General features: G+C 38.2%; 2 protein-coding genes across 5 annotated transcripts in view; both read right to left on the minus strand.

Annotated features, from left to right (window-relative positions):
- SLC25A31 (solute carrier family 25 member 31) overlaps positions 1-8,848 on the minus strand; it is a 26,495-nt gene extending 17,647 nt beyond the window's left edge. The window contains exon 1 of the mRNA XM_077861102.1: positions 8,479-8,848. Coding sequence (XP_077717228.1) covers positions 8,479-8,722 — 244 coding nt within the window. The 5' untranslated portion in view covers positions 8,723-8,848. The remainder of the gene's footprint in view (positions 1-8,478) is intronic.
- Positions 8,849-11,949: 3,101 nt separating this feature from the next.
- Positions 11,950-23,011, minus strand: part of INTU (inturned planar cell polarity protein) — an 82,876-nt gene continuing 71,814 nt past the window's right edge. For all 4 annotated transcript variants that reach the window (XM_077861105.1, XM_077861107.1, XM_077861106.1 and 1 more), the window contains exons 14-16: positions 21,898-22,087; positions 17,722-17,879; positions 11,950-14,961 (exon numbers count right to left, since the gene is read on the minus strand). In XM_077861105.1, coding sequence (XP_077717231.1) covers positions 14,850-14,961; positions 17,722-17,879; positions 21,898-22,087 — 460 coding nt within the window. In that variant the 3' untranslated portion in view covers positions 11,950-14,849. The remainder of the gene's footprint in view (positions 14,962-17,721; positions 17,880-21,897; positions 22,088-23,011) is intronic.

Raw genomic sequence — 23,011 nt, forward strand, 5'->3', positions numbered from 1 at the left:
GCCACATGAAGTATGAGGGAGGTTGGTGAATCTAACTTTTGGAGATATTTTAAGTTATTTTTAAGTTCTTCATTGCTAATGAAAACATTTAAGAGAGCATTTGTAATTTCTTAGAGGTGAGACCTCTAGAAGAGACATACAGAGAATGAAATATGACTGTATAAATGATGTTGAAGAATAGGACATGGTTTTCTAGACCATGGTTTATTGTAACACAACAACAGGTTAGGGAACCCTGGGTGGTGGCAGTTTAGCGCCTGCCTTTGGTCCAGGGCGCGATCCTGGAGACCCGGGATCAAATCCCACATCGGGCTCCCGTGCATGGAGCCTGCTTCTCCCTCTGCCTGAGTCTCTGCCTCTCTCTCTCTCTCTCTGTGACTATCATAAATAAATAAATAATTAAAAATTAAAAAAAAAAAACAACAGGTTACTGGCAGAAGACAAAGTCAATTTTAAAAGGATCAAAAAGAACATATTGACTGGAAAATTGCCAATATGATCAAATGGGATTTTTAAAAAAGATTTTATTTATTTATTCATGAGAGACAGAGAGAGAGAGGCAGAGACATGGGAAGAGGGAGAAGCAGGCTCCACCCAGGAATCCCATTTATTATTATTTTTTAAACAAATGGTTTTTTCTTCAACTTAAATCCCATTTGAGGGACACCTGGGTAGCTCAGCAGTTAAGTGGCTGCCTTTGGCTCAGGGTGTGATCCCGTGGTCCGGGGACTGAGTCTGGCATTGGCTCCCTGTGAGGAGCCTGCTTCTCTCTCTGCCTATGTCTCTGCCTCTCTCTCTCTGTCTCATGAATAAATAACATCTTAAAAAATAAAATAAAACGGAGTTTAGAAAAAGTGTCATGTATCAAAAAAATACTAGAATTTCCATTTTAAACATGGGTTTTAAATATTAATAGTCATTTTGGAATTGGCTCACTTAGCTGAATGATACTGAGATATTATGGGTTTTTAGATTACAAGTTATTAATAATTCTGTAATTATTATTATAGTTTGAATTAATATTTACTTCACAAGAGTGTCGTACAGGGGTGCCTGAGTGGTGTCCAATTCTTGATTTCAGCTCAGGTTATATTCTCGGAGTTGTGAGATCCAACCCCCCACTGGGCTCCACACTCAGAGGGGAGTCTGCTTGAGTTTTTGTTTCTCCCATCTCCCTCTACCCCTCCTCACTGAGCACACACACTTTCTTTCTTAAATAAATAAATTAAAAAAAAAACAAGAGTGTCATACATAAGAGCAATATAAAGGTTTGTAACTTTGGCTAATGAATTAAATATAAATGGAAGACTTTGATGACAAAGACATCTGGAAATTAATATGAAGCCATGACAAGGTGCTGTGTTTATTATGAGTCAAGGGGTTTGCTGGAGTTGGCTGAAGAATATATCCTTTTTAGCAAAAATGCATTTGCCTGAAAAAAAAAAAAACCTAGAAAATTCCCCAAAATAAATGTTAATGTCTCAATAAAAATCTAGAAAGAAATAAATCCCTTGAAGTATATATAACAGGAAAACTGGCAGCTCTTAATGGGTTATGTCTGAAATAATATAATCTCACATACCTTAAATATTTTTGCATATATTTCACAGAATTCATGGATTCCCTGAAGCTACAGTGTCAGGTTAAGAACTCCTCTTTGGGGGCACCTGGTTGGCTTAGCCTTGGTTAAGCTTCTGCCTCCTGTTCAGTTTGTGATCCCGGAGTTCCGGGATAGAGCCCCACATTGGCCTCCTGCTCAGTGGGTAGCCTGCTTCTCACTCTCTCTCTACTCTTCCTCCGACCTTGTGTTCGCTCTCTCTTTCAAATAAATAAATAAAATCTTTTAAAAAAACCCTCCTGTTTTAATCTTTTTCCATAGATCACCCTTAACAAATTATTATTCCTTTCTTTGCATCTCACTGCTATACCATGCTCTTAGTTGCTTCAATTCCTCTGCTAGAGCACATAGGGAAAGGAACCTCAAAGTGAAATTCTAAATGTATTTTCTACAAAAATATTATTTTGGGGGGGCCAGGTTTCAAGGTTTTATTCAAATATACTTTAAGTACACTTTGTATCTATGTAGGTTGCCTCAGACAGACTACAAAAACCTACTCTATGTATAATGCAAGCTAATCCCTAAATATATTCATTTACAAACGAGTATCAGGAATACATGTTAGTAAATTTAGGAAAGCATACATACCAATTAAAGAGTTAAAATTTATTGAGCTCTAATTGCAATAGATATATGGTTGAATATTTTATAAGCATGACTTTGTTTAATCCTCACAACTATCATATCAATAGGTACTATTACTATACCCATTATACAACTGAGGTAACTGAGGCTGAGAGAGGTTAAATAAAAATTGCTGAAAGTCACAAGGTAAGGAAAAGGCTGGGACTTGATTCTAGAAACTGACTCCAAACCTAGAGCTATTAAATCTATACTGCTTCTCCATAAAAATCCACTCTGGCTAAAAACAGTAGTATTTTTTGGTGTATCATCCATTCTGGGGGTGCCTTGGGACCCTATTTAAAAAAAGAACAATTCATTCTGAATAAAAATATTTTTATATTTTTATATAAAAATTTTGGTCAGAATATTTTTGGTCAGAATAAAACAAGAGAAAAGAGTGATGCAAATGCAACAGTATTTTTTACTCTCTCTAATCATATAGAATAAAAGGACAGTTTCCCAAGATATAATCACAAAATAGGTCAAGAAAGACATAGTGATTGTGGTATCTTTCTCTGTTATTAATAAAATATCAAAGTTTTTGACTTAATTGCTAAGAAAAAATAATCTCTTCAAAATCAAACGCTGAGAAAAAACTATTATAAACTTAATTCTGAGAAAATAATTAAGAATTAAAATAGAACAGACAAATGAACACGGGAGAAAAAAGAAATGAGGCAAACCATAAAACAGACTCTTAATTATAGAGAACAAACTGAGGGCTCCTGGAGGGAATCCAGTGGGCAGGAGGATGGGTTAAATGGATTATGGGTATTAAGGAGGGCAGGTATTGTGACGAGCACTGGGTGCTGTTTGTATTTATACACCTGAAACTACCATGACCATCACTGTAAGTTAACTGGCATTTAAATAAAATCTTGAAACCAAAAAAATAAAAGTATTAAAATAGATCTGATGGGAAAATGAGAAAAAGTTATGAGGCCATTTACTGGTGAACTTATTCGCCAAGAATGAAATGCTAGGGATGTTTGGGTATATATATTCTAGGCTGGTCAGCTACAACATGTTTTGATAATATGTCTATCAGTAAAAAAAATGTAAGCATGACTTTCAGATATGTATATACTAAAAAAATCATATATATATATGTATATATATACACACACATTGCACACTTTAAAAATATACCCAAAACAGAAATTAAAGAATGTAATAAAGACTTTTCATTTAAAAACTTCTTAGTTAGTACCTAGTACACAGCAGACTTGCTAGGGATAGCATTAGGAACAAATTTGTCTTACGGAGCTTATATTTTGAGGGACAGGACCCAGGGAAATAGACAATGAACAAATAAATATGTGGCTATAAGAACAAAAATAGTATATCGAGATGGAGGAGTGAGGAAGGGCTATAGGGTGGTTGGGAAAAACTGGCCAGGAGATATTAGGGTTCAACTTAGCATTCATTTGAACAATTAATATTTTTAGGTATCTTGCTAATCATGATGGGTTTTTTTTGTTTTGTTTTGTTTTAATTTTTATTTATTTATGATAGTCACACACAGAGAGAGAGAGAGAGAAAGAGGCAGAGACATAGGCAGAGGGAGAAGCAGGCTCCATGCACCAGGATCCCGACGTGGGATTCAATCCCAGGTCTCCAGGATCACACCCTGGGCCAAAGGCAGGCGCCAAACCGCTGTGCCACCCAGGGATCCCTAATCATGATGTTTTTATACCATCATTTGCTATTATCTCAAGGCACCCTTAGGGTAACGTTCATTCTTAAGAACAGTATACACGAACCTATATTTCAAATAGACTTCTTGATAATTTCAAATACTCAAATAGCCTTCTCTCTATAAATCCAATTGGCAAACATAAACTATGTTTATTATATAATAATCGAGGAAAGGTGCCTATCATCCCTTCTACAATGTGTAATTCATACTTTTTTTTTCAGAATGCCTTAGTATTCTGTAATATATAATTTACATTTGGCCCATGCACAGGTGCCAGAGCTAACTCATATACCAAGTATCAGTCAAGTTTATTTTCCCATTTTATTTAAAGTCAATGCCTAATACTTTCTTACCATACCCCAAAACACTGTCTTCAAGATATAAAAAAACCTCATGGCCAGAAACTCCTAAGAGAAAAAGGGAATTCTGGTAGGTGCTTAAAAATGAGCCGCACAGATCAGATCTTTAAAAGACTATATTTACAATATATTAAATAAAACAATTATTTTAATTTAAAATATTCTCACATATCTGCATATTGTGCCCAGTGAAGAATTATAGCACAGACACCAAAATGTTGTTAGCTGTGCTGATTTTAGTAGTGATTTGTCTTACTTTCTGCTTCTTTATGTTTTGTAACTTTCTATAATAAACAATCATTATTTGTGTGATAAAGGTTTAAACAGTATTAAATAAAAGTATGCAAACAAAGTTGGAAGGCCCTACAATCAACAAAAGAATAGAATAAATCTTTAAGAATAGCATCAGTCAAGATTAATTCAGAAGCTTTTAAAAGCCAAGGAAAGCTTATAAAAAGAGAGGTACCCAAAGAGAGGTTTAAAGCTGAGAGATCTATTCTTGGGGCAGAAAGAATGCAGAGATAAGGTAAGAAGACTGCGAGAGCATTACTTGTGCCTTATGAATTCATGTCTCTCAGGTTAAAGAGAAGCCTAAAGAGAAGCTATCAGTAAAATTAGAGCAAACATGAAACACAAAAGAAACTTCAGAACATTTGAAAGGGGGATGTATCTTGATTTTCAAGAGCAATAGAAGGTAAATTCCAGAAAATAACAATTTCAGAACTTGATTGCCTAGTAAAGTTCCAGAATGATTTACCATAGTGATTCTTAACCTCACCAGCCTCAAGTCCTCTCTACAGAATAAATATTTTACAATACATCCTTCACTATCTAGAAATAGAATTCAAAGACTGTGACCTCTTCGACAATATTTTACAAATCCATATAATGCCCTCCCTACTATATAGGAAGAGAAAATAAAGATGTTTTGAATAGAATAGGTATTTTAATTAGTAAATTGATGAGGCATGAACACACCATAGACAAAATAGTCAGATGCTTGCTTCTACTTAATAATGTTATCATTAAGATACCATTAATATTTCCTGTAAAAGGGATTAATATATTTGTGTATATATACATACAATCATCATGAATTCAATAGTTAAGTGGGTGACCAAATATCACAAGAACTGGTTAGTTTTCCCAATGGTGAACAACTCTCAGTACAATTTTTTTGTGGGGGAGGGGGCAGCGGAAGAAGGAGAGAGAGACTTAAGCAGCTTCCACACACACCCAGCGTGGAGCCTGACACAGAGCCTGATGTGACTCCATCTCACAACCCTGAGATCATGATCAACCCTGAGCCACTCCTCAGCACAATTCTGAACAAAACAAAGTATAATATTCGTCCTCCCATGGAGGCTGCTATGTATACGGACATTATATCCCAGATCGTTTGTAAGTAAATCAGAGTTAGGTTTTGGGCTTAGAAAACCATAAACAATGGGAGAACTGAATCATTCAGCCTGCAGGGTAAGTGTTCGCTGTGTAGGACTGGCCATGTACAGCAGCAGGATGTTTATCATCCCTGGCTTTTGCCTTTTACATCACTGCAATTAAGGATTACACCCTTCTACCGTGCTAAACAAAAAATTTCCTACAAGTCTGTAAAAATGCCCCTAGATGGCAATATTATCCCTGTCGTGAATCCTAATCTCTTAGCATAGAATATACCATGGTGTGTATATTCATAACAGAGACTGCATATAGGAAAAAATATCTTAAAGTTCTGCTTATGATCATTTCATTGGAAGGAAAATGGGCAATGGAACACTATTCAGAACAATCTCTATTTACAAGAGCTATAATGAATATGTTTAGGTTTAAATATCATTTACAACACTTAAAATATGAAATAAATTAGTGCTGATCAGCACAATCGGACCAGAATACTTAACTTTACCTGACTAAATATCTAAAGCAGATTAACCAATAAGAGAGTCCCCTACTTCTCTGAAGAGGTCTTAGAATATAAATTAAGAAGAGATAGGTTCCTACTTTCCTTTAAAAATCTTGGTGGAGGGCAGCCCGGGTGGCTCAGTGGTTTAGCACTGCCTTCGGTCCAGGGCGTGATCTCGGGGACCTGGGATCGAGTCCCATGTCCGGCTCCCTGCATGGAGCCAGCTTCTCCCTCTGCCTGTGTCTCTGCCTCTCTTTGTCTCTCATTAATAAATAAATAAAATCTTAAGAAAAATAAAAATAAAAATCGTGGGGGAAAGGAGAAGCTTTGATAAAACAAATGGGAGTGGAGAAATGTGAAGCCCTATGAAAGATCTGAGCTCAGCTCCCCATATGGGCATTTTAAATTTACAGCTTAGATGATTGATGCCTTAAAAGTTATACTCCACCCAAAGTACTATACCCAGCAGGTCAAGAGGAGTTGCAGCTATATCTCTGGGGAGAGAGCTTTTATCATGAAGAATAACCACAGACTTAGGAGTGGAAGAGTTTAAGCCACTTCTCTTCTTGTTCAGAATACATAATAGACCTATTTCTCTTTTAAACAGAGTTTTCAATTGGATACAACTACATGGGTGGATTATAGAAAAGTCGTTAACAAATTTATTCTCTTATGCACTTAGCTAACTTAGGATCAGTTCTGCAACAGGAGGGTTATTTAATGGTTAACAGAGCCTTCACTACTCCTTGTAAAGCATTTCAATAAAACTGGAAAAAAATTAGAATTTTAATTAAGGCAAAGCTGATGCAAAATACTACTGACTTTATTTAAAATTTTTATATTTTGCTGGGATCTCTGGGTGGCTGAGCGGTTTGGCGCTGCCTTGGGCCCAGGCCGTGATCCTGGGATCCCGGGGTCGAGTCCCGCGTTGGGCTCCCAGCAGGGAACCTGCTTCTCCCTCTTCCTGTGTCTCTGTCTCTCTGCCTCCCTCTCTCTCTCTCTCATGAATAAATGTGTAAAATCTTTAAAAAAAATAATAAAATTTTAATATTTTGCTCATCTTGGATTTTTCGCATTTTGACTTTTAAAAAAATACTGCATTAAATTATCATTTGTTTTTATTGAGTTTTGGCGGGGCGGGGGGGGGGCGCCACAAATTTGCAGGGGTAAATGCCTCTTTGGTTTCGGCCCTGGCCTTCAGTAGTTCTCAAGAATAAACAGAACCTCTTTTTACTGAATAAGAACTAGAGTACTGGGAGGCTCAGATGGTTCCACATTTGGAGTACTTTATCTCAAAAGTGTTATTTCTGGGCAGTCCCGGCGGCTCAGCGGTTTAGCGCTGCCTTCAGCCTGGGGCGCGATCCTGGAGTTCCAGGATCTAGTCCCACGTCAGACTCCCTGCATGGAGCCTGCTTCTCCCTCTGTGTCTCTGCCTCTCTCTCTCTCTCTCTCTGTCTCTCATGAATAAATAAAATCTTTTTTAAAAAAGTGTTATTTCCACAAATATTTGAGCAACTTAAAGCACCTGTTAACATATCAGCAAAGTACCTAATGGCATCTCCCTCAATCCTACGGGGTGGGGGTGGGGGTGTCAACCACTTTTCTTCTGAGCTGGACACAACTGCACCAAGGTGTAAACCCTGATGTTAAGGAGAAAACTAAGACGAGGAGAATGTGGTGGTCTCTCCCACCCAGGACTGGCCACCTTACAGGCCTTCTCGGCGCCACAAAGTGTAGCCTCTTAAATTGGTTAAGAAACTGAATTTTAGGGGATCCCTGGGTGGCTCAGCGGTTTGGCGCCTGCCTTTGGCCCAGGGCGCGAGCCTGGAGTCCCGGGATCGAGTCCCACATCGGGCTCCCGGCATGGAGCCTGCTTCTCCCTCTGCCTGTGTCTCTACCTCTCTCTCTCTCTATATATATATCAGGAATAAATAAATAAATCTTAAAAAGAAACAATTTTAGGGATCCCGGGGGGGTGGTGCTCAGCGGTTTAGCGCCGCCTTCAGCCCGGGGCGTGACCCCGAGGGCCCTGGATCGAGTCCCATGTGGGGCTCCTTGCATGGAGCCTGCTTCTCCCTCTGCCTCTCTCTCTGTGTTTCTCTCATGAATAAATACAATCTTAAAAAAAAATGAATTCTCAACAGGTGAAGAAATAAACTCATCCCCGCCAGATGCGGCGGTGGTGCAGTCCGCTCCCCACAGGCCCCACTCCCCCGCCTCCCCGTTTCTGGGAAGGTGAACGGGACGGGCTGGCACGGCTGCCTCGGGTACGCACCCTGCTCGCGGGGGATCCGCACCAGGCAGTCCATCATGCCCTTGTACTGCGTCTCGGCGCTGATCTGCTTGGACGACGCCTGCACCTGCAGCAGCAGCTTCACCCGCTCAATGGGCGCCACCGCGGTCTTGGACACAGCCGCGGCGACGCCGCCCGCCAGCAGGTCCTTCCCGAAGGAAGCGGGGTCAAAGAGCTGCTTTCCCGACTTCTTCTCTAGCCTCTTCTTCGGAGGTTCACGCTGCATGGCGGGGCGCTGGAGGTAAAGACGGGCAGCGGCAGCGGGAAGCAGGCCTGAGGAAGACGACGAAGGGAGGCGGAAAACCGCTTCGGCGTCGTCCTGGCGGGAAAGTAGCGCGCAGGACCGGGTTCCTCGGAGCTGCTGCGCAGGCGCCTCCAACGGCCTCCCGCCTTCCGGCACCAGACACGTGACTCCTGACACGTGGCTCCTCCGCGCAGGGCGCAGCCTGGACAAGCCTCGCTGTGGGGCGGGGTCCGCGGGCCGCGGGTGCGCAGGCGCAGAGGTGCCGGGAGCGAGCCGGCCGAGCGAGGACGGTGCGAGGAGGTGGGCAGCCGAGACCGGGGCAGCGTCGTGAGGCAACCGTGTGGGGCTCGCCAAGCGTAGTTTCCATTCCTAGGGTTGTTACCCTCCCATTTTTCTCTTGGAAACCACTTCAATTTCTGCTCCTTCTGTTTGGCAGGGATTTTTATCTAGTCCCGTTTTAAGTCTGCCTTTGCTGGTTGCACCCCCAGTACCTTAGTTTAACATGTTCCTCATTCTTCTGAATTTTATTGAAATTGGTAGTTTTATCCGGAGCAGTAGTTCTTTATCCAGACTGACCTGAGGGGACAGGGCTCTGCTGTTTTAACTAAGATTCGGGATTCTAATGCACAAGGGGGAGAACTAAGGGCCTGTTCTAGAACAGTGTTTCACAACCTTTTTATTTTAGGACCCCCTTTCCCTCATAAAAAGTTAAGACCACGAGGAAGCTTGTTTTTGTGTTATCTATATATTGGTATCATTTCAGAAGGTGAAACCGAACATTTAAATATTGATTCATCTGGTGGCTCAGCGGGTTAGCGCCGCCTGCAGGCTAGGGCGTGACCCTGGAGACCCGGGATCGAGTCCCACGTCGGGCGCCCCGCATGGAGCCTGCTTCTCCCTCGGCCTGTGTCTCTGCCTCTCTCTCTCTCTCTCTCTCATGAATAAATAAATAAATAATTTAAAAATATTGATTCACTTAAAATAATAAACCATGATGTAAATAACATTTTTAAGTAAAAAGTAACTTTTTTTTCCAAAACAAAAAAATGAGAATAGCCTTGTTTCGTATGTTTGAAAAATCCCTTTAATGACTGGCTTAATAAAAGCTGGATTTACATGGCTGCTTTTGTCCCTGCTGTGCTGTGCCACACCACGTGTAGCTGCTGGAAAACTCCACTTGCCCTGAGAGAATGAGTGGAACAAATCGCTTCTTAGTATTAAGAAAAGTTTTTCTCACGGTGTCTCAGAAGAGGTCTTGGTGACCTCTCTACTTGACATCTATACCCATACGGCACTTTGAGAATTCATTTGGAGGCTTACCAGACCCAGGTCTGACTCTGGGCAAGAATAGGCGGTAGGGGTACATCTGTCCGGCACATAATGTCTTGCTCTATTTTCTTTCACCTTGCTTTTTTTCACTTTGTACATCCTGGGGATACTTCGGTGGTAGCATTTAATATATTCCTGATTTCTTTTTATAGCTCGTTTGATAGTTGCTAATATTGTTTTATCATCTCATAACTCTGTAGGACCAGCAGTCTTGAAACTATAAAACATGAGTTACTTTTCTGAACTTGAGGTTCTAGTTTTTTCATTTTTCTTTCTTTCTTTTTCTAAGATTTTATTTATTTACTCATGAGAGACACAGAGAGAGAGGCAGAGACACAGGCAGAGGGAGAAGCAGGCTCCATGCAGGGAGCCAGATGTGGGACTCATCCTGGGACCCCAGGATCAGGCCCTGGGCCAAAGGTAGTCGCTCAACCACTGAGCCACCCAGATGTCCCTCTAGTGTTTTTATACTTTTTTTTTTTTTTTTTTATGATAGTTACAGAGAGAGAGAGAGAGAGAGGCGGAGACACAGGCAGAGGGAGAAGCAGGCTCCATGCACCGGGAGCCTGATGTGGGATTCGATCCCGGGTCTCCAGGATCGCGCCCTGGGCCAAAGGCAGGCGCCAAACCGCTGCGCCACCCAGGGATCCCCGTGTTTTTATACTTTTAATACTACTTGTCACTAGTACAAAACCATATATTTAGACCAGGATTGGAGAGAAGGAATTTGTTTACATTTTGATTACCTCATGTAAAACCAGCTGGTAAGTCCTACTGGTACCATGTTTGGTGCTACCTTCCTTTCTATAGCAGCTTATTCCACTCTTAACTGGCTTTTTAGCCAAATCTCTCTCCATTTTACATGCTGCTGCCAGATTAATCTTTCTGAAACAATTGCATTAATCATTATTCCTAGGCTTAAAAGATTTAAAGTTGTCTCATTGCATGAACTTCAAAATCCTTTGTGAAATCCATTGCAAATTCAAGAAGTGACTGATGTTTTATCTGCAAAAATACGAATGAAAGGCTTTAGTCTCCTTTAAGGGAATTTGAAATATTAACAAGCACACAGGGAAAAATTTAAGGAGGGGGAGGGGAATACTTGAGTCACACTCCAGGCAAGACTTTTTAAGGTGCCAAGAGAGGTCAAAGGAACATCTCTGGTTACAGGGAGCATACACATCTCAGAAAGAAAAAGCAAGTGTTCTCTCCGGGGAGATTTTCTCTTCCTTCCTTTCTTGCCTCCCTTTCCCCTCCAATCCCACTTTTGACTCTATAGTTGACAATGTTTATAGCATATTGCTTTATATGCTCAAGCGTATTTCTGACATATATTCATTCATAGAAGACAGCAAAAGTGAAAGTACTTAGAAATGTAGCTTTTCCCCCCCTAAACCTTAAGAGCTATGAATCAGCTCTTTTCAATACACTGAGCTAAAAACGTTTAGCTGCATTGCATTTTATTTACTGATTTAGGGAATAAAAAAAGTTCTGATGATTCATATGTTGATATTGAAAGTATAGAGTCTCAGGGCCTTTGAGTTATTCACTCAGATTTCCTTAGAAATCAGCATGGTTAGTTATCTCTTAGTTCAGTTCTAGGGTCATCTCAGCAATCCTTTTCCTGGCCACTCTATTTCTCACACTTCATATCCCATTTTCTTCCTTCACTTTTTTTTTCCTCTTAGCTTTTATCAATATATTTTCTTTATTTCTTATTTGTTGCCTGCCCTTCCCATGGGAACATCAGGTCCCTGAAGGCAGGAATTTTTAGCTGTTTTGTTCACTGTTTTATCCCTGGCATCGAGAACAGTACATGGCACAGAGTAGAAAGTCTATATTTGCTGGATGAGTGCATGAAAAGACAACACAACTGCAAATAAGCCTCCAAACCATCTTTATTAAAGACTATCAATATAAAAATAGCTTCAGTTATATAGAATATAGAAATACAACTCTACAAAATTAAATTATATTCACACAGTTTAGGTAATAGATAAAAGTTTTAGTAACATTTAATAATATATTTTAAAATATCCAAAGTATATACATCCTTGTTCTCAAAAGTGTTTAGTGCTGAATAACTTTTCTCTGCTTTTTTTCCCAACATTTTGTACAGTAGCAGGTATCATTTAGCTGACTCCTTGGTTTTTAACCAATGGATATCATCTAATAATAATAAGTGGTGGTGGTGGTGGTAGTAGCTAGCACTTTTATAGCACGTGACATGTGCCAGGCACTATTTAGAAGGAACTTACACAGACAACAAATAATTATTCACAATATTATTTTCAAGAATGTTCAAAGCAGACAAATCTAGTAAATTGGTTTCATAACTTTTACCATTTGTATCAGAAATATAAAAAAGTAGGCACCACAAATTTACTATCTTGTGATGTGCATCATCATTAACAGTTCCTTGGCACAAAATAAGAAACTAACATATATTCATTCTAAATAAAGTTAAATGCTTGCTAAATAAAGTTCTCTAATCTAACAAAGAAACAAAAGAATGCTAAAGAAAGGGGAAGGAGGGAGAAGGAAGGAAGGTGTAGAATCTAAAATGTAGTTTTGGGGGGCTAAAAGATATATGATGGTGATTAAACAGTACCTGGTATTTCCAAAAATGATAGTTCTACAATCTTTTGCATTAATAATCTGGTAGAAGGGAACATTTGCAGAATGCTAATAATGTTTCTATATTAGCTAAAGCATACTCTCTGGGGTATCTGCACCATCACTTTGTCCCCTTTTATTTAATAAAGTAGCAGATAGGCACTCTTTGGCCAATAACCAGATTGATCTTTCAGATGTGTATCTGAATATATTTGGAAAAATGGGCAGCTAGGTTTAGTTTAGTTACAGTGCTTACTTTGGTATCCATTTAGAGATGACAACCACGATGTTTGGTTTTATTTGTTAAAAAATGCAATGTTTAAAAAAAATGCAATGTCTCTGCAACAGGGTATATATCTATAATATAGCAAATGATTTTTCTCTTATTAAGTAGTCTATTTTGTCTTTTTATTTTAGTTATTGATCGGTGATCTCAAGATGCTTTGACACCAGGAAAGCAGTTCAAAAGACCAAAATTTCATTAAACAAAACAGAAAAGGCCTTATAATGAAATCCCAGGTTTTAGTTCAGTCTTTTGAAACTCTGAGATGATTAATAGCTACATTTATTAATAAGTCTTGGTATTGAAAATAGCTCCTGGTGTTTTGGGGGACACATTAAGAAATTTTAGGTATTTAATAAATACTTTTAAACAAACTGCCTTATTACCCACATATGTACACAGAGCTAAGGCAGTGGTTGAGTCTATCTACCATCCTGACCAATACTGTGATCTTAAGGGGAGGATATTTCCAGCCATTTTGTACATTTCAAGAACCCAAGTTTCTTGCCCTGATTTAAATGCTAAAGTTAAGGCCCACAAGCCACTAATAGGACAAAAGATCTGGATGAAAATCTCTTAAGCTGATTATACAGAGAGAACAGTGTTTCTTCTAAGCCACCCACTGTGTTTTACACTTGGTTCTAACACAGAGGCCCATGTTCCAGGCGTTCAAGGAGGGGGCAATAGAGACTGACTTTAGACCTGTTGGCAGAATTTCCCTTCCAGAGCTTAAGTCCTGAAGAAGAAAAAAACCCAATATTGTAGTCTTGGGGGCATATGAGACTTCAGGAGGATCCACTGGGTAAAGTGTTAATTAACAATGCAGTATTTGTTAGGTTTTTCCTTGTTTTCTCAATCCACCAAATTCCCACTGCCAAAGAAAATTCTTATCTCATTAGTTTTCTTTCTCTACTAAAGGTCGGTCAAGTAAACTATTGTTCATTAAGGTACCTCCCTTTGGTAAAACCCAACATATAACTAACTATAAGGCAGACATTAGTATTTAACAGAAGAAGTCATCATAGGATTTCTTTAATCCAACTTTTTCAGTGTTTTTAACATGATTAGATTTTTTTTAAAGATTACATATAGCTGTCCTGAAATTCACGAACTGTATAAAATGTGTGTGCATACCTGAAAAAAAATAAATTTATGTACAAATAGTTCAAAAACTATATTCTAGTCAAAATAGAGCTGACTGGAAAGAGTAAAGAAAATCAAATAAATAGAAAAATAAGTTAAATTTTCATTCCTCAGTTCTACCGCATGGTGAGGTATCTATTAAAATGATTAAACTAAAGAAAAGAATTTGATCTAATAGGGAATCAGTACTTGGACATTACAAATGTAGGTACTGAGCAGTAGGCAAGAAGAAAACTGCTTTGTTACTTAAGAGGGACTTTAGAAGTCTCAATACAATCATCTCATTTGTAATGAAAATTCTGAACTCAGAGAGGTACAAACACTTGCTTATTGTCAGAGCACTAATTAATTCAGGACCTGGTCACACCCTCCAGATTTTGTGATTCTTTTACCAGATATCATTATTAGTCTTGACAACTAATATGTCCTCTATTAATTTTATATAACACACTTCACATTATTTCAAACTAGTCAATAAATTAACATTATATACTGGAATGGAAATAAGTTAACAATCCCTTCTTCATATTTTGATCAAGTATCTTATCAAAAGTCTCACAATACTATATAAGATTTAGTGCATCAAATCCAAGAGCATATCATCTCAATATTTAACAGCATTATGTTCAAAACTGAACAGGTAAAAGAAGCTACCCTTATCTTCTTGTGTATGGGTTTCAGCAATTCTAACATTATTCTCTGTTATATGCACAGTTGCTGTGCATCAAGAAAACACAGCTACAAGGTTAATCCAAAGAACAATTTAAAAGCCATTTCTATGGCAATTTCTGTGACTGAATCATGAAAACAGACATAAAGTTCTTGAAGTTTGGGATGAAGAAAAAGTCTCCTGTAAAGGAAAAGAACACACTCATTTCAGAAATTCAAAAAACAAAAATCAAAGGGAAAAAAACTCCAACCTTTCAATTTATTTTATTTTATTTTTCTTTCTGACAGAATTCATAGTGAATTAAAAGCCACTAATCTAAATCTATAGTAGGGGGAAATACAGCTAGATTTATTTTTAAATAAATAAAATATGCCATAAGTCAATTATTTTTATTTTTCCAGAGTGTAAAAAGCCTATTTGATCAATATATATTACCCTTCAGTTTTAAAATATTAAATCTAGTCATTATTGTTATAATAAAGCCAACTGTATTATCATCATTAAGTATAATTATTAAACATTGCCATTTACTTTCTAAATGTTAATTATTATTAAAACATTAAGTATATGATTGCTTTTTGTATAGTATTGAATTGGAAATACCACTGAAACTTTGATTTTTTAAAGTTAAAATTTTTATATATTTAGTGAACACTAGTATATATAAATCAAACAATTTAAATAAGATATTTTGCCTGACTTCCTTAAATCTCTCTATTCTATATAGATCTGCATCATCATAATTCGATACCTCTTGATTCTTTCTAGTCTAGTTCAACTGTTGTGAATGTAGTTAAGGCTCCGCTATATACCTGCATGTATGCCTAACTTTATCTCTATTTTTTTCTGTGTCCACACCACGGACCCTTTGCTGCTCCTAACTCCATCTCCCAATAGCACAGCTCTGATCACACTACACAAACTTGAGCTTATGCTGATGCTCCTCCCATGCTTGGTTGGTGACAGACACATCACATTCACAAGGAGCTTATTAAAAATACAGAGTCCTACTATCCTAGATTTTGTTAGTAGGCCTGGGGTGGGCCATAGGCATCTCTGATTTTAACAAGTGACTCAGGTGATTCTAAATCTCACGGACCAACACACAGGATTACTGCTTTGGTAACATTTGTCTTACAGTTTGGTACTGCATGGTAGGTGTCTGCATAACATTGGTCTCACCTAACTCTGTGTCCCTTCCTCCATCAATTCTTTACCCCAACTCAAAGAACTTTCAGTGCCTCAACATTTCACTCAAAATTAAATTCCTTAGTCAGAAATTGAAGGCTCTCTGCAGTGGTCCTAACTTAGCTTTCTAGCCTGATCTTTCATTTTATCTTGTATATGTCCCTTATCATGTTGGCAAATCGGTCTACTCAAGTGCTATATGCCTTATGATTCCCCTTATTTCGGTCTTTGTTCATCCCATCCTTTTTCTAGAATGTTTTATCCAAATCTAATTCATTTCAAACTAGATCAAATGAAATCTATAAACCTTCCTTTGTAATCCCAATGTAGATTTTTGCCCCTTCCTATAGGATTTGGTTGTATCAACTAACTTATTCTATCTAAAAAAAAAAATCTCTGTATATCTATAAATACATATATATTTGAGCATATTACATATTTCTTCTGGTGGATATAAGACTGTTGATGCAATGATTATGACTTTATATTTGTGTTTGCCATACCACCCTCTCATCACCACATTTTCCCAAGCATAATTCCATTTACTGAAGTGTTACATATTTATCAAGTGACTCTGTGCCAGGTGCTGTTGCAGGTACCAGTGGTAGACAAGACATACACAGTTCCTGACCTCAGAAAGCTAATGTTGTAGTGAAGGGGAGAAAGACCATAAACAAGAAAAGAAACAATAACCGAGTAGCCGCTTTAATGCAGGAAAGAGATCATGGATTCTCTTTTTGAGGCTAGTACTGATCTGAATATCAAGAAGCCAGATATATGAAGGTTAAGAGGTAGAACATTTCACACAGAAGGAATTGTAGGAACAAGAATCAATGGATGTCAATGTGGCTTGCACAGTGGATGAAGAAGGAATGATAGAAGGTGGAAACAGGTGGGGCAAGGACTAGGTCAGTCAGGGTCTCATAGTTGGTAGGTAGGGTGGGGGGGAGAAGGAAGAGGTGAAGAAAGGAAACAGGGAGGAAAAGAAGGAAGTAGGGACAGAAGGAAGGCAACAGCAGTAAAATTGTGGAGTCATTATCTTTTAGTGTATTACTACTATAATTTTATAAGGTAACCAAATCAGCTTTTTATTTTAATAGAAAAAGCCTTGGCAGTCAGAGAAAGACAAATACCATATGATTTCACTCATATGTAGACATTAAGAAACAAAGAAAAATAGACAAACCAAAAACCAGACTCTTAAACACAGAGAATAAAACGGTGGTTATCAGAGGGGAGGTAGGTAGGGGGATTGGTGAAAGATGAGATGAGGATTAAGGATTACACTTATCAAGAGGAGCACTGAGTAATACACAGAACCGTTGAATCATCATATTGTATACCTGAGACTAATAACACTATGTTAATTATACTCGAGTTTAAAAATAAAAGAAGAAAAAGTGAGAAGACTTAAGAGGAATTTAAAGGAGATACTTAGTAAATAAAACAAAATTCTAAAATGTATTAAAATATTATAGCAGTTAGAGGGACACCCGGCTGGCTCAGTTCGAAGAGCATGCAACTCTTGATCTCAATGTCATGATTTCAAGCGCCACACTGGGTGTAGAGATTACTTAAATAAATAAATAAATAAATAAATAAATAAATAAATAAATAAATACCTTAAAAACATATACTATAGTTAAATTAGCAATTCTATGCCTGTATCTTAAAATGTTTATCTCTTTTACAACCTTTCTTTCACTTTTCTAACATTTTACTTCACTTTCAAATACTTTTTTCCCGACTTACCCTACTACCCAATAAGCCATAACTGGTGGTGCTTTTCTCTGATCTGTCCACTTTTCAGGTGAGCATTCAAACAACACACCATGTTCTCTCACAGGGTTAAGAGAAGATATGGAATTTGTAGAACCTGAATGATCTCCACCATGTAGTGCTTTCTTTTTCTGTAAATTAATATGTATTATTAGTATTAGCTGGTATTAATAATGTTATTTTAAAAATATAATAATGTTACTTTAAAATGTTTTCACATACAGATTTGAATTGGCTGATCCTAATACTTAAGTGCCTAGAATGACACCCTTCTTATCTGTGGGAAATTTTCTGGTTTATTTTTAAATTTTATTTTATTATTATTTTTTTAAGATTTTATTTTATTATTTTTTTTAAGATTTTATTTATTTATTAGAGACAGAGAGAGAGAGAGAGAGAGAGTGAGGCAGAGGAAGAAGCAGGCTCCATGCGGGGAGCCTGTCGTGGGACTCCAGGATCACGCCCTGGGCTGAAGGTGGCGCTAAACCGCTAAGCCACCGGGGCTACCCAAAATGTCTGGTTTAAATACCATCTCCTGAAAGAGACTTATTGGAGTAAAGTTGAAATCTCCCAGAAAACATTTTGTCCACAGCTCCATATTACTAGTATTTATATTAATTATCTTAGCAGTTTATAGGTCTATATTCCCCAGTAGATTATATGTTTTCCAAGGCAGAGACAATATGATTTTCATCTTTGTATGTTTGAAGCAGCAGGGCCTAGTACATGGTAGGCCCTTAATAAGTAGATTAGTAGGGGGGATCCCTGGGTGGCTCAGCAGTTTGGCGCCTGCCCAGGGGGTGATCCTGGAGTCCCGCGGATCCCACATTGGGCTCCCTGCATGGAACCTGCTTCTTTCTCTGCCTGTATCTCTGCCTCTCTCTTTGTGTTTCTCATGAATAAATAAAATCTTAAAAATAAACAAACAAATAAATAGGCTACTAAATTAATAGATGATTTTTTAATAAAACTAAAACACATATACTTAAAATAGTATTGTCTCCCCCTTTCATGCATACCCTCTAAATTTCCCATTGATTAAATTATTAGCAAAACAATGACTCATTTGGAATAAAAAGACTTTTTTTAAGGATCAGGCTAAAACAGTGGAGTGATCCTTGATTCTTCTCTTTGTCTCAAAATCCTTATCTAACCCATCAACAAATCCTTTTGGCTCACCCTCCAAAATATATCCAGAAACCAGAAGCCACTAATCATTTCTTGCTTTGAGAATTTCCATAGCCTCCTAATTGGCCCCTCCTCCACTCTCGCTACACTACAGAGCTTGTTCTTCACACAGTAGTAGCCTGAATGATCCTTTAAAAAATGTAGGATCATGAACTTCCTCTGCTCAGAATTGTCCAAGATCTTCCCATCTCCTTCAGAACAAACCCGAAAGTCCTTAAATCTATCAGGCCATGTGCAACCTGGCTCTGCTAACCTTTGCCATCTCGACTCCTAGCACTCTCTTTCTTGCCGGCTCCAGCATTCTCAGTCACTCCTACTTCGGTGGCTTTGCACTTGCATTTGCTTTCCTATCTGGAAGCCCTACCTGCAGATTGCCACTTAACTTGCTTCCTCACTTCATTTAGGTCTCTGTTCAAATATTATCCTATCTTACTTGAAACTTTTCCTACCTAACATATTATACTACTTGCCAATTAATTAGTCCTCTCCATTAGAATATAATAGGCAGTTAGTTAGACAAGATCTGGAGGCAAAGGTGGTGATAAATAGGTGACCCGATAGAAGCCTGAGGGCACAACATCCTGGCTGTGGCTTTTAACATCCAGGCCTAAATTAAGGCTTCCAACAACCCTGGGCTGACTGACCAACAGCCAGTGGAGAAGTGTGCTGTCTTCTTAGACCACTACCCCATGGTAACCGATAGCTTCGCGATAATATATTTACATTGTGATTTCAACCCCTTCCCCTCCATGGAGAAAGATGGCCACGACAGTTCTGGCCAAAACCCTATAGGGTCAGTAGTTGGGAGTAGTCAGTCTACTCCCAACTAGTAGGAGTCCCTTAGAGAATTGAAACCACGTTGGTAGGAGACCGTCCTAGCTATGACCCGTAACCTATGCAAACATAAAAAGGAAAGATCACCCTAACCCTGATGCGACTGCCATCTCTGGGCCTACCTGCTCTTTCACCTTAAAAGTGTACTGTCCCCTTTTTAAACTGCTTTCTGGGACGCCTGAGTGGCTCAGTGATTGAGCGTCTGCCTTCGACTCAGGGAATGATCTCGGAGTCCCGGGATCAAGTCCTGCATCGGGCTCCCGGCAAGGAGCCTGCTTCTCCCTCTGCCTACCGGTCTCTGTCCCTCTCTCTGTGTCTCTCATGAATTAATAAATAAAAATCTTAAAAAAAAAAATCCCTGCTTTATGCTTGCTACTTCTGGCTTTCTTTAGTTAAGCATGGATCCTCACAGAAGTCCTTTCGGGGAACTCAAGAACTCAGACCTCCATTCACACAATGCAGACTCTCCCATTGGTAATAGCTTCGTGAAGAAAGGGACTTTGTTCACTGCTATATCCCCACCACCAGAGTAGTGTCTGGTGCATAGTGGATACCTAAATAGTTCAATAACATGAGAAAGGCTAATTTATAGTACTATTACTGAATAAGTTAATGAAAGATTCCCTTATAGAATCTATTAGTTATCTTGAAAGGAAAGGAGCATAAGACCACAAAGCACATAGAGATATATATATGGTTAGACATAACATAACATAACATAACATAACATAACATAACATAACATAACATAACATAACATTTTGCTGGATATCGATTTCTGAGAGCTCAAAGAAGAAATCCTATAAGGGGCGCCTGGGTGGCTCAGTCAGTTAAGCATTGGACTTTTTTTTTTTTTAAGATTTTATTCATTTATTCATGAGAGACACAGAGAGGCAGAGACAGAGGCAGAAGGAGAAGCAGGCTCCATGCAGGGAGCCCGACGCGGGGCTCCATCCCGGGACTCCAGGATCATACCCTGGGCCGAAGGCAGGTGCCAAACTGCTGGACCACCCAGGGATCCCTGCGTCTGACTCTTGATTTCAGCTCAGGTCAGAATCTCAAGGTGGTGAGACTGAGCACTGTGTCGGCCCCATGGTGAGCATGGAACTGCTTGGGATTCTCACTCTTCCTCCCCCTCTGCCCTTACCCTAGCTTGTACGTGGCTGTGCTTGCACAAACAGGCTCCCTCTCTCTCACTCAAAAAAAAAAAAAAAAAAGGAAAGAAAGAAAAAATTCAAAAAATCCTGCAAGAGTCAGAATTTTATTGTGAATGAGTTCTAAGACATACTTCAGCCCGCTTACTTTATAGCTGAGCAAATGGGAAGAGTCAAGGCTCAGTCCAAGATACCTTATTCCCCGCCCAATGTTCTTCTACCTTTAAACCCAAGTTCTTCACAATTTTAGCATTCTTAACACACATATGGCTGTATACATTACAATCATTTTCAGAAGGGTGCTTTGTTTTTTGTTTTCGGCTATGTGATGTTTGACCACTGACAAGTAAACTTCTGTATGTTTATCCTTTTCAAAAAATCAACACATACTTTTCCCTACCATTAAGATAATCTAATTGATTTTAAAAGTATATACAACATTACTACTTATCCAGAGATATAATATTAAATGAAACTTCATCCTGGATTAAAAAGCAACCAAACAAGAAATGAACCCAGAGGCTAAAACATTTGCAACAGTATTGTGTCTATTGCTGTACCTTACCCTATTATGTTACAAAATACCTTATACTACTTATCTAATAATTTAAAGAATTATCAGACTTAACAACTAGTAGGTACGACTGTCTAAGTAATGGCTGACTCACAGATATAAAAAAATGGAGGCTAATTTACATTATCAACTATAATATTCTATTCTGCTATAGAAAAACACAGGCCCACCATTTTCTGGAAAAGCAATCCAGGACATCAAACTCAGTATTATGAAACAAAGCTTTTAAGTTAAATATTGTTAGTATAATCCTTTTGGCAGTCATTATGTACTCTAGTTAGACTGAGTGACTGCTAAAAAAAAAAAGTAAATAAAAGTTGTTAGTGTTGGACATATTGATTAAAGAGCTTTTAGAGTATTTAGGGATCTGAAACAAAATTGACAGAACTATATTTATACCTCTTCTACCAATGTCTGTTGGAAAATTGCACGAATGGAGAGACAACACTGATGGAAATTCTTTATTAGTTGAGGGTGGATAGAGCCACTTAGCTGTGCCACCTCTTCATGGGTTGGAGTAATAAAGATCCCTTGCACAGTTTCTAAGGCAACATAGTGGAAAAGTGTGTTCTCAGGACCAGATGTTAATCTTGAAAAGAACAAAAAAGAAAAAAGATATTTAAGTAAACTTAAAAATATTGCTTCATTTTGAATGTTGTATGCTCCAAGCTTTTTATCTTCAATGTAATGTTAGAAGTGTAATTGGGGCAGGGCAACTGGGACAAATATTTAAGTCCCATTTTTTTCTTAACTAAAGTACAGGCTAGGGTTATTATCAATTCCTTAATGGAGACAGATATTACATGGTGTGTGAGGATAGATACACAACAATTGCAAACAACTTAATCGTTCTTTTGCTAAACATAAACAGCCCAAACTGGCTAAAGCCCACTTTTTCCATGGTTGATAATAAATAACTCAGCCTCTTTCTGGCCCAGATACCCACAAGTCATAAATAAGGAATCAGCCTAGAGTTGACCACATATAAGAACACCTTCCAACAAAATAAACACATTTAAATTAGTAGCATAAAAGTCAAACTGATGATCCTGAAGAAAAACAAAATTACCACCCACTGCAAAGCTGGGTTAATATTCTGGAATACTATGGCAATTACTTGTAGTATTCTACTATTCATCATTACAGTCTTCCTTCCTTTCCGTGTTCTCTTCGTTTTCATTTCTCCATTCTTTTTCTCCATCCTTTCTTCCCCTATTTAGATCTCAGATAGGCCAGCAGAATCTATAAATACTGCTTATTTCTACTAGTGGTAAGAAGAGCTAAAGAACAACAACAACAACAACAGAATAATAATAATAGTTATATACTATGTGCCAGGATAGGTGCTGTAAAATACATTAGTCTGAATTCTAATAATGATCCTGTGAGATGTTAAATAGGTAGTAACCCTCATTTTAACCATGAGGTTATCAATCTTCAGAGATTTCAGATTAACTTGCTTGATTGAGGTCACTTAGCTAAACAGCTGAGTTTAGCTATCTTTGAAGCATAC

The sequence above is a fragment of the Canis aureus genome, chromosome 20 (assembly GCF_053574225.1).
Source record: "Canis aureus isolate CA01 chromosome 20, VMU_Caureus_v.1.0, whole genome shotgun sequence".
Classification (NCBI taxonomy): Eukaryota; Metazoa; Chordata; class Mammalia; order Carnivora; family Canidae; genus Canis; species Canis aureus.